The sequence below is a fragment of the Micropterus salmoides genome, unplaced genomic scaffold (genome assembly GCF_014851395.1).
Source record: "Micropterus salmoides isolate LMB-PRFRI ecotype aquatic unplaced genomic scaffold, ASM1485139v1 Ms_hic_scaffold_10, whole genome shotgun sequence".
Lineage (NCBI taxonomy): Eukaryota > Metazoa > Chordata > Actinopteri > Centrarchiformes > Centrarchidae > Micropterus > Micropterus salmoides.
In genome coordinates this window covers 3966576-3978649 of record NW_024040041.1, presented here as the reverse complement: position 1 = coordinate 3978649, position 12074 = coordinate 3966576, and the positions used below count along the sequence as shown (strand labels likewise).

The window sequence follows — 12074 nt, the reverse complement described above, 5'->3', positions numbered from 1 at the left end:
ACCTAAATCCAATTGAGCACATCTGGGACATCATGTCTCGCTCCATCCACCAACGCCACGTTGCACCACAGACTGTCCAGGAGTCGGCGGATGCTTTGTCCAGGTCTGGGAGGAGATCCCTCAGGAGACCATCTGCCACCTCATCAGGAGCATGCCCAGGCGTTGTAGGGAGGTCATACAGGCACGTGGAGGCCACACACATACTGAGCCTCATTTTGACTTGTTTTAAGGACATTACATCAAAGTTGGATCGGCCTGTAGTGTGGTTTTCCACTTTGATTTTGAGTGTGACTCCAAATCCAGACCTCCATGGGTTGATAAATTGGATTTCCATTGATAATTTTTGTGTGATTTTGTTGTCAGCACATTCAACTATGTAAAGAAAGGAATATTTAATGAGATTATTTCATTCATTCAGATCTAGGATGTGTTATTTTAGTGTTCCCTTTATTTTTTTTGAGCAGTGTACGTTTTTAAAAGAGACCACGACCGAGGGAGGGCGAGACAGAGTCAAGATCAAGACCAGTTCCCCACATTAAATGACACACATTAAAATGTGGAACGAGATCATAGGTACTTCTCAGATTGATCTGAAAGATCCACATACAAACACAAACAAGATTTGAAACAATACACTTTACATCAAATCAAAGTTAGGATGTTAACAAATAAATCAGACAATGCAATTTATTTATATTCCCAAAGTTATGGTCTTGACTGGTCTTGAAATAAAATCCCGAGTCCTCAATGTCCGAGACCGAGACAAGACTGAGTACAAATGCAGTGGAGTCCGAGACAAGACCAAGACCATCAAAAAGTGGTCTTAAGACCGGTCTCGAGTAATACAACACTACGCCATGCCGGTCAAGGCCAAATACTGTGATGGCTTGTTTATGATGTTCTACTTTCTTCAAAAAATCAATAACAACCTGAAAACCTAAACCTGAAAAAAAAAAAGCATAAAAAATACTATAGATACTGGCATGTTTGATAGTCACACTCCTCCACTACAAAAAACTGACCTAATTAAAGCCAAAAACAGTCTCAATGCAAATATATAAACTCTTACAGACACAATACACTGTCTCTTCCAACAGACAAAAGGACAGCTGGCTGAAACAAAGCAGAATTTAACATTAATTGGCAAAGCTTATGCAACAACTCATGTTTCATACAAACAGCTCTAAAACAGTTATTAAATAGACCTTACTAAGAGATTGTTTAGACAAATATTGTTTCCTAGACCAAGAATGATGTTGCTTATGTCATCATCATCGCATAACATCAACTATTTTTCCAGCACCTGCAGAGTGCAGTTTAGGGACTTGTACAGCATTATAAGTTTATTTTTTGATTTTTGAATTTTTGATTGAGTTCTGATTGTAGCGTGTGAGGACTCCTCAGTATTTGCATGGCTCATGCCTAATCAGTCTACTTATTTATTTGTTCGTTTATTCGGATCCCCATTAGCTGCTACTAATGTGGCAGCTACTCTTCCTGGGGTTCACATACAACAAACATTAAAAAAGACATAAAATACAACAAACATAACATACAAATATAAGTTCTACCTGAATCTAAAAACGATACCTACAATGCTTATACAAAAGTAAAGCTACTGACAAAGGAAAAAGCATCAGGACACATACACACTATTATACAACAAACCATTCACCTAAGCTCATCAATGTTGGATTTATTATTCAAATGGTTTTTTAATAGCCTTTTAAAACCAGCCTTACTGGGTGCTTCAGCAATGAAAATTGGTAAGTTATTCCATATTTTGATGGCTCTATACATACAGATCTGCATCAGTCCTGGGTTTTTTCAAAACTAGACAACCCTTTGTAGCCTGCCGAGTACTATAAGTATGTTGGTTTCTCAGAAATTCATAAGGTTGCATGCCAACCCCTCTTCCTCTCTAAAGCTGATGATACACGGGGCAACTTTTTGAGCAATGTTGCTGGACAATGTTGCTGGTGGGCTAGTGGTGGTGCGGGGAGGGTGGCGGAGTGATGGGGGAAGGGGATTATGGTAATTATCTTTACTCATTACCATTGACGGCAACATTGTATCATCAGCTTAAGCCACGAGAGACTGGCATGCACACTGTCCGTACTCAGCCTCACATCCGATGGACGGGCCAGTGTGGGTCTTGCAGTTTTATTTTGAGCTATTTGTAGCTTAACCTTTTTGGCTGCACCTGACCAGACTGGTGAATGTCGTGGAAATTATATTTCTGGTGAGGGGTTGAGCAAATAATTCAGTAACAACCAACCGTTGTCTTTGAAGAATTTATTAACAAAAAGAGAATAAACAGTACAAAAAGTAAACAAGTACATTGACAGCTGGTCCAGAGACCTGCCACCTAGGGCGGCTTCGGGCATCTGACCCCGAGCAAAGGGATACATAATCATTTACACAGTCTAGGTTTCTATGTTTTGGGGAACAGAGATCCTCTCTCAACCTTGAATGAACATTCCAGGAGAGGAGAAGAACAACAAGAGAGGAAAACACCAAAACAATCTCACAGCTCTGACCTAAACCCTAGTAAATGTGGACAGACTAACAAAAGGAGAATAGAAGAGGAATCGTTAGGATAAAAACACAATACCTATATATCTATGTCATAACAAAATTAGTAATAACACTAGTAATAGTAATAATAGTAATAGAACATACATAAAAGATTTATTGTTAGAGGACAGTAATCAAGGTGGTTTAAAACTAATGCTTGTGTCACCAGCACTATAGTGGCAGGGGTAAGAAAAGGGGAATATCTTCTAATACTTGATATTCCATTACCCATTTTCTTAACAATGTTGTCAATATGTTTCTCCCATCTTGTCAACTGTCCATCTAGTGTAACGCCAAGAGAATTTACCTCTTGAACCTGGCAGAGCTGATTATTGCCATTAGTCTCATGTCTAGACCTGAACAAGATACTTTTTGCTACATTTAAGACAAGTCTATTTTCACAAATCCATTCAGTACTAGTTGTGATTCCGATTGAAGTGTATTTCTTAATTTGTTTATACTAGTTGATGCAAAATGAATAGTTGGATCATCATTAGTTTTGTAATATTTAGTCACATTCATTGTTGTTGTTGTCAAATGTGATACAAATGTAACGGATACACTACACTGTGGTATGTGTGGGTGGTTTGCTTGTCTTTGTTTCTTTTTTTATCTTACACTGTATCATCACAGCAAGGTGTCCCGGTGGTGCAGTGCCTAGCCTGTCCCAGACCTTTCTGTGTGGGCATGTTCTCCCCCGTGTCTGTGTGGGTTCTCTCTGGGTGCTCCGGCTTCCTCCCGCAGTCCAAAGACATGCATAGATTAATTGGTGACTCTAAATTGCCCCTAGAGGTGTGAATGTGTGTGTGTCTGTATGTGATAAACTGGCTACTTTTCCAGGTTGTATCCCGCCTCACACCCGGTATCAGCTGGAATAGGCACCCCCGCAACCCTGCACAGGTAAGCTGTTATAGACGATGGATGGATGTAGCACCACAGCACTTGTTTTGTCTGGTGGAATTGTTCATAAAATATAGCAACAGTTAGTTTAAATTCTCCATTCTACTTACTTTTGATGACGACACTAACAGGTGCAGCCATGGGAGAAGTGTATTTCCGTGTAGACCATGTGACTTCATACACACAGCTGTAGTTGCCCTGGTGTTCGTACTCAGCAGCAGGGAAGTTAAAGGAGGCTGAGTGGTTGACTGCTGGCTTGGGGTCAGTGATGTTGGAGCCAGAGAAGATGAGGAAGAAAACACCAGTGGGATAGTGGGAGGAAGTGGAGCAGGTGAAGACAAAGCTGTCACCCCTGGTGACCTCTGAACCTCTGTTAGGAGACGTCAGGGAGATGCTGGGCGGCTGCAGTCTCACTGGGTAAAAAAACACACCACAGAAATGTTTGACCACACAACAAAAATCTTTAAATATATTTATTGTCCAAATTTAACTGGATCTTTTTTTAAATTTCCCACCATGATGGTGTAAATGCTCTTTTTAAAGAATCTACAGTACCAGAAATGTATTTGCTGTAGCATATTAAATTTCTGAATTTGATTGATTGGTGTAACGTTCAAAACAAACTGTGCACAGAGTGTGTGGGCATCTCCATGTGTAACAGGGTTAAAAATGCACTTTAATAATAATAATAATAATAATAATAATAATTCTTATTAGGGGTCCAAGCCCGAGTGGGCAGGGAACCCGTGAATGCAAGGCATCGTGGTTCCCAGTACCAGTGGAGCTGGGAACCCTATTGGAATCGTTTTATTATTCCGCAGCTAAAACTCATACTGCAGCCTAGACAGTAAGTGCTACAGACACTAAACTCATAGGGTAGGTCCAAACCACTGCAAGTACCTCAGGCGAAAAAATCACACTTCTACCACTAGGGGGCGCTATATACGCATTTGCCCTTGGAACTTGGTGCCATTTGTATCACAGCAGGCGACCTGTGCCATGTAGTCAACGTAGCGCCACACAGATCTTAGCATCCATTTCTTAGAGTAAGTTCAGTTATTATGGAGCTTAATGGACCAGTCTGGTGTGTGTAGAGATGGTGTGCTTATTTTGTAGCACACAGGTGTCATTTGCATGTGATTTAGTTTAAGATAAACACAGTCGCTGTCACGACTTCAGCCAGTTCATTCTGCCATTTACTAACTCTCCCTGACATTACAGATCCTGCCCCTCCATGCTGCCCTGCAGTAACCCCTTCTTGCTTCCCATCTTATTTCTAATCAGCCTTGCAGTGCATATACCGCCCCATCGCCAGTCATTCCCTGCTTTGCTCTGCTTTTCAGCCTTTGTTTCTGCCTCCCTGACTCTGGCTTTGTTTGTTTGTTTGTCCTGTTTGGAGCCCTTACAGTGGGGTCGGACTAGGTCGGAGGTCTGGTTGTTACACCTCCACAAAAATAGGACCTACTGGCTGTAATTATTATCAGAATCAGCCTAAAAAATCTTGTATAATGTGATTGTAGACTGGAAAGAGTTGATTAAATATCCTGGTAACAATACAGAGGACATGACCTCAGTACGTATGAGCTTTTCCAGTTAAATTTAAGAAAAAAAGTAAGGCTAACTATATCCATCAAGAAGCTCTAGTAAATCATATCAGTACTGGATTCCCTGTTGGTCTTTGAGGCTGTTTGGTCCTTTTCATGCCGTGTTCACTGCTGAGCGAATTGCCGGCGCTGCACCCCGCCATCATTCCATGCCAGGCCCCCCCGCCCCTGGCCTGAAAACCTCCAGTGCTTGAGTAAAGGTGTAAACACCTTCATACAGTCTGTGGTAAACACAAACACTCCCTGGTGCTCCGAGCTCCCAGTATGGGCAGAGCTAATCTGACCAGTGGCTGCACAGCTAACTGAGCTAAGCACACTCATTTCTCTAAACTCTACTCACAAATCCCTTCATTTCTCATTGCCTGCACCATGTGGTCATTGAGAAAACACTGACATTCAATATTGTTCACTCAATCAGCACAGGCTGAGCTCGATTAGCACACAGGTGAACCACAAACAGTCAAAATTGATAACACACCAATCAGAAGATTCAATAGAAAGATAAAAGGCCCAATGCCAGTTCATTTAGTTTAGGAACAATGGATCCAGAGAAATCTGAAGGAAGACAGAGAGGACACCAGAGAGGAGGAGGAGACACAGTATGGAGAGGAGTAAAGCCTAGGTCACACTACACGATTTATAGCCCGATTTGTTACGTGTGAACTACTCAACGACGCATCAAAACGACTCCCCGACACATTTCTGACACATCGCCGACGTCTGCCAGAAATCCAGCATGCCAAATATCTGCGGAGTCGGCCGACTCAACATCCATATCCAGCCAATGAGAGCAGGCAGCTAATTTTTCACTGCATAACACTTTTTACTCCGGCAGGTGTAGGAGTAGGGAGGGAGGAGTAGGTGGAGAACAAGAGTCTCTGGCCTGTCATAGACCAAAGACAGGACGCTGGGGCTGAATAAGTAGTTGTTGGGTGTGTTGAACTGTTCAGCACACTAAGGAATAAAACATGAGCAAATGTTTACATTTGTTATTTCTTTTGTGTTCATCATGTGAAAAGGTTTCTGAGGGGGAGAACCATTATTACTAATAACCAGTTTTTGTAGTATTGCTTTGAATCTCTCTCACCAGTGTGTCAGCCCGTGTTGCAGTGTGTGTGTTTCTGAGGGCTTGTGTGTCATGTCTGAGGTTTAGAGTTTCTAGAAAAAGAAGCATAATTTCAAGAAATGTGTTTAAGAAATCAAGAAACTAACTTCAGCAACAAGTTAAAGCTCTCTGTCCATCAGGAAACTCTGTGAATCACAGAGTTGAGGCAGAGCAGCCGGGGGACACCAGAGAGAAAATTAGAATATATTTTCTAAATTTTTCTAATATTTCTCCATCAAATATGATCGAGTTTCACCAAAATCAGTGAAAAAGTTATTTTTGTACAGCATTCAATGGCGCCCGGTCCGTGAAACACGATGCTTCAGCAGCTTTATATTGAGAAATCTTTTCACTGGACGCTAAATTAATACAACAAGTGCAGAGTGAGTCATCAACATTTTAAAATGGTTGTCCAAATGACAAATTCTTAAATATCATCAAGAATACCTCTAAAACAACGTTTTTGTCATTGATGGGCCAGACATAGTGCAAAGCATATCATAGAAAAACATTTAAATGTGGATTTTGGGAACGGAAGATTTTGTTATTCTATGTCACACTAAGCAGACAACGCATCTTCACTTGTCTTCATTTGCATATGAAGTAATCCAAAAGTAACTAAAAGTAATCAGATTACATTACTTTTATTTTGTGGTACTTGGATTATGTTATAAGTAAATAATTAGTAATTGTACCGGATTACATTTTTAAAGTAATCCTCCCAACCCTGTTACTGTACACTTTTCTGGGTCAATTGCTGTATTTAATTTATGTATTTAAGTGTCTTACCAGTAACAGAGAGTCTGACAGAGTCACTTAAAGGGGAGCTGAAGTCTCGTCTTGAAACACTTGTCTGATACTGACACTGGTACGATCCTTCGTTATCAAAGTTCACTTTAGGTATAATGAAGGTAGCAGAGTTGGTACTTGATGTTTGGGTCTTTCTGAATGAGCCTGAGGTCTGCTGCAGGAGGAATGTTCCGTCTAAATGAACCTGTATTGAGATGGAACAAGTGATGCTGACGTCCTGACCCCAGGTAACCTCACCAGCAGGATTCATGGAGATGCTGGGCTTTGAGAGGCTCTCTGAAAAAATAACACAACAATAAAAATATTAAATGTATTTGTTTAGATATTTGACCCTGCCTGTCTTTTTTCAATAAGCATGTAGTAGTAAGGCAGTATAATGCGAAACTTGAATGAATGATCCACTCTAAAAACTCATTACGTCTTGGTTTATCTAATAGGTTTAAAGATTTGAGAATTTATAATATTATTCTGTTATTGTAATTATGATAAATATGTATATGATTCTCCTTTCCATTTTGGCTTTGTTCCCTTTTACAGATTCTGACTGAAGGAGTAGCACTTCAGAGCATAAACATATATAGAGGTAGACGCCCTATGGAACCGGTCATACTCCCAGTTGCGCAGCTGAAGAAAGCAAGATGCCAGAGCACTGTGCAGCATATTCATGCTCAAATCGGCAGACCATCGCAAACAGAGCTCAGGGGATTACGATAAGTAAGATTTAACATTACTGTACTATTGGTTGTATTTTGTGAATAGAATATTACCAGAGAGTTGAGAAGGAGCAAGGATCTTTGATATTACTGTACTGAAATCGTAGCCAGCTAGCTAGGCTATGTTTACTGCACCGGCCGGTGTTCACCCGGCCACCCGTGCTCATTCTTCTTACTCTCATCTGTTTCTGCTTCTCTATCATATTTATAGTGTGGGATCATAGGGTGACCAGATGTCCCTGGCTTCAGGGAGTGTCCCCGTTTTTGGCTGCCTGTCCCTGGCTAAATACAGAAAAAAACTCTGAATAGAAGTAATAGTATTAGTTTAAAATAGAAAAAAAATGATAGTCAAACTGGAAATGTCCCCGTTTTTTCCCCCTTTTCAGGGATTACGTTCCCAGTTTTGATCTCGGATGTCTGGTCATAAAAGTGAAAGCATGAATAGAAAGAGTTAAGAGACACGACACACTGCACAGAAACACTGTTGCAGGCAGGTGCAAACTGATGCACATAGACACCTGGGTTGGGCGCAGGTCAGACACTGCCTGGCTTTGGTGACCAAGCATCTCTGTTACAGATGGAAATTAAATTACAGTTTTTCTCAATAGCTTGAACACTATAACCAGTCTATTAAACTAAAATTTCAAAACCACAACTCCATTTTCCAAAAAGCACACCCATTTCTCTAAACTCTACACACAAATACCTCCATTTCTCATTGCCTGCACCATGTGGTCATTGAGAAAACAATGACATTCAATATTGTTCACCAAATCAGCACAGGCTGAGCTCGATTAGCACACAGCTACCCAGGTGGAAACACAAAGAGTCAAAATTGATAACACACCAATCAGCAGAGTCAGTTCATCCAGTTTGGAACAATGGATCCAGAGAAATCAGAAGAGAAAGGTCTAGGACATGAGAGAGGAGGAAGAGGAAGAAGAAGAGAAGGAGGAAGAGCAGTTTGGAGAGGAGGAAGAGGTGAAGCAAGAGGAACAGTAAGTGTTGGAGGAGGAGATGGGATAGGAGGACGAGGTGGACAACAAGAGTCTCTGGCCTGTCTCAGACCAAAGACAGGACGCTGGGGCAGAATAATTAGTTGTTAGGTGTGTTGAACTGTACAGCACACTAAGGAATAAAAAATGTGTGCAAATGTTTACATTTGTTGTTTCTTTTCTGTTCATCATGTGAAAAGGTTTCTGAAGGGGAGAACCATAAGCAACATTACTAACAACCAGTTTTTGTAGTATTGTTTTGAATTTCTCTCACCAGTGTGTCAGACTGTGTTCCACTGTGTTTCTGAAGCCAAAGTTTGTTTTTTCAGCAAAATTGAATGGTTTTGAGAGGAGAGCTTAATTTTGACCTGAAAATAGGACGTTTGGGGGATTGAGTGAGAAGTTGTGGATTTGTGTTTAGAGTTTCGAGAAAAAGGGGCATAATTTCAAGAAATGTGTTTAAGCCATTGAGAAAAACTGTAATGTTACAGAGAGAGAGAGCGTGGAAAGAGGGAACTGGCATACGGACACAAAGAGAGAAGTTATACGGTGAATCACAACACTGCGCCCCTTTCTTTTAATCCCACACCCCAAACCAGAGGGGGGAAAAATCAGCAAATTAGAAATAACTCTGAAATGTTTTTTTGTAACATACAGTCTCAGACAAGGCAAGGTTTTACTGCCAATTAGGCTACTGTTGTTGTTAGTATTAGTAGAAGTAATGGTAGTATTACTGCTTTACTTATGAATAGCTACATATAAGAGACATATTTACAAAATCTTGCTCACCTGAACAGACCACTCCAGCATCCTCACCATGGTTACAGTTATGTGACCCAAATCCTCCATGCTGACACTGAGTCAGAGACCTTTCACTTCCTGAACAGACCACATCATCGAGCCAGATATGACCGGTTCCTTGACCAAAGTGGGCTAAGTTAGTGGCACTCAGTGCTCCACCACAGTCCAGCTCCCTGCACACCACCTCAGCATCATTTAAGTCCCAGCTGTCATCACAGACTGTTCCCCAGGTGTTGTTGTGATAGATTTCAACTCTTCCAGAGCACCGAGTAGACCCGGACCCAGTTAGTCTGATCTGAACACCTAGTCTCAGAACACAGAAGTCAAATCAGTGCTGGATAGAACATGTGTTTGTTTGTCATTTAGTCATGACAGAAATCTTTACTGTAAGACAAATTTGGCAAAGGTTATGATTCATTATACTTTGCATCACCCATACAGACTGTGAGAAATATAAAACACTTTTCACAGTAGATCAAACACTCGATGAACTTCATCACCTACATTACAGTTTCATTTACTGTATTGAGCAACATTTCCCACTTGTTATTCTGCTCTTCAATTCTAAAAGCATTCTGCAGGGTGTGGTTAGAAGCTCATATAGTGCTGCATCTGAACAGTGTTACATTTCACACCACAATGACTCAGTGACAGAGCTGCTAAAATACACAGAAAAGGATACATTTATTCAAAATACTTTATCTGAAACGTTTTCTCACCTGAACAGATGACACCAGCATCCTCACCATGGTTACAGTTGTGTGTCCCAAATCCTCCATGCCGACACTCAGTTAGAGACCTTTCACTTCCTGAACAGCCCACATCATCAAGCCAGATTTGACCGGTTCCTTGACCAAAGCGGGCCGACTGAGTGGCACTCAGTGCTGCACCACAGTCCAGCTGTCTGCACACCACCTCAGCATCATTTAAGTCCCAGCTGTTATCACAGACTGTTCCCCAGGTGTTGTTGTGATAGATTTCAACTCTCCCAGAGCACTGAGTAGACCCGGACCCAGCTAGTCTGATCCGAACACCTTCATTGCATGTAAGACATAACAGAGAGTATTTTAAAGACCAGTGCTAGACAAGTCCTTTCCAAATGTAATACATTATAGATTACTAGTTACTGTCAATTGAGAATAATTAATTAGAGTACAATATTACTTTCTATGAAATGTAATGCTTTACATTACTTTTGAGTAACTTTCACTGCTTTTTAATTGGTGCATTATGCTCATAGTAAGATGTGCCTGCATATGTGGATCAGGATCAGTCAGGATGAACTGACAGCAGCCTCTCTGATCATGAAAGTTATTTGTTAAAGCACAGACACACAGCCTACAGAAATTTCAGGGGAGCTGCTGTAGTTTGAATCCTGCCGACCATCGGATTCCAGCAACAGGAAATAACGTTACTCTTTTACTTATGGATTTGTTTTTCTACTGCCCAAATGTTTCTTGGTGTTGGTGAATTACTATAAAAACAAAACACCACTTAATTTCGGGTGCGTTGTAACACGCGCTACTGAGATTGTGACGGTTATAATATTACCGTTTTTTTTAAGTAATGCATGTTATATTACCGCTTTACACCAAAAAGCAATACATTATTGTAATTGTATTACTTTTGTAACGTGTTACTCCCAGATCTGATAAAAAATAAAGTAAACAGCAAACTAACATTACTGTACGCATGACACAGGAGAATGAACTGACCTGCAGCAGGTGAAGAAGCAGTCAGGAGGAAAAAGACTGTGGAACAGAAGAAATGACATGGCTCATTACATTCAGTAAACTGAAAAGTGCAGAAATGAAAGTTTTCCTTGTTTCTGTTTTAGATTCCCGTGTTTCTTTTAATGATAGGAAGTTTTTTAAATGGAAAAATTGGCCTTAAGAGACTTCTGTTCTATACAATACAACAACCCTGCTGTACAAAAAAGCTGCTTTTCAAATAAAAATTTGGAAAGTCTGTCTTACCAAGGGCCAAATAGCGTAGGTTTCTCTGCTGTATGCTCCCCATAGCTGACATGACAGCTGCTCTGTGTCAGTTATCAGTACCAGCACAGATTAACTAAAAACTGCGGTGCACAGAAACATTTCACACAGCTTGTCCTTCCTGAAACACTTCCTGTTTCTGGTGTTTTTTTCAACCAAAAGCTGCAGCACTGAAGTACCACATCTATCACTAGTTATGGATATTGAAATTGTTGTTGATAAACACAAAGTTCCAAAAAACTGCTTTACCTCCTCCATATATGTTTCCATTTTGTGTGTAAACTAATGCACTGCACTAAGCTATTATCTCTCTAAATGTAATCTATTTTTATGCATTATGTAATCTAATTGTTTTCAGAATAATAAAGTATTCACTGGTATTTTTCCAACTGTATCTGATTTTATGAGGCACACGAGTCTGCAAGAAGTGAAAGTGAGCGAAAGCAAAACCATAACTGGGTTTTTCAAAAAGCACACTTCATTTCTCATTGCCTGCACCATGTGGTCATTGAGAAAACACTGACATTCAATATTGTTCACTCAATCAGCACAGGTTGAGCTCAATGAGCACACAG

General features: G+C 40.5%; 1 protein-coding gene across 5 annotated transcripts in view; it reads right to left on the bottom strand.

Moving 5' to 3' along the window:
- Window positions 1-11605, bottom strand: part of LOC119882063 (deleted in malignant brain tumors 1 protein-like) — a 227202-nt gene extending 215597 nt beyond the window's left edge. For 4 of the 5 annotated variants that reach the window (XM_038692111.1, XM_038692081.1, XM_038692086.1 and 1 more), the window contains exons 1-3: window positions 11482-11605; window positions 11221-11256; window positions 10225-10539 (exon numbers count right to left, since the gene is read on the bottom strand). In XM_038692111.1, coding sequence (XP_038548039.1) covers window positions 10225-10539; window positions 11221-11256; window positions 11482-11533 — 403 coding nt within the window. In that variant the 5' untranslated portion in view covers window positions 11534-11605. The remainder of the gene's footprint in view (window positions 1-10224; window positions 10540-11220; window positions 11257-11481) is intronic. The other variant, XM_038692099.1, reaches the window with a different exon arrangement.
- Window positions 11606-12074: the final 469 nt, after the last annotated feature.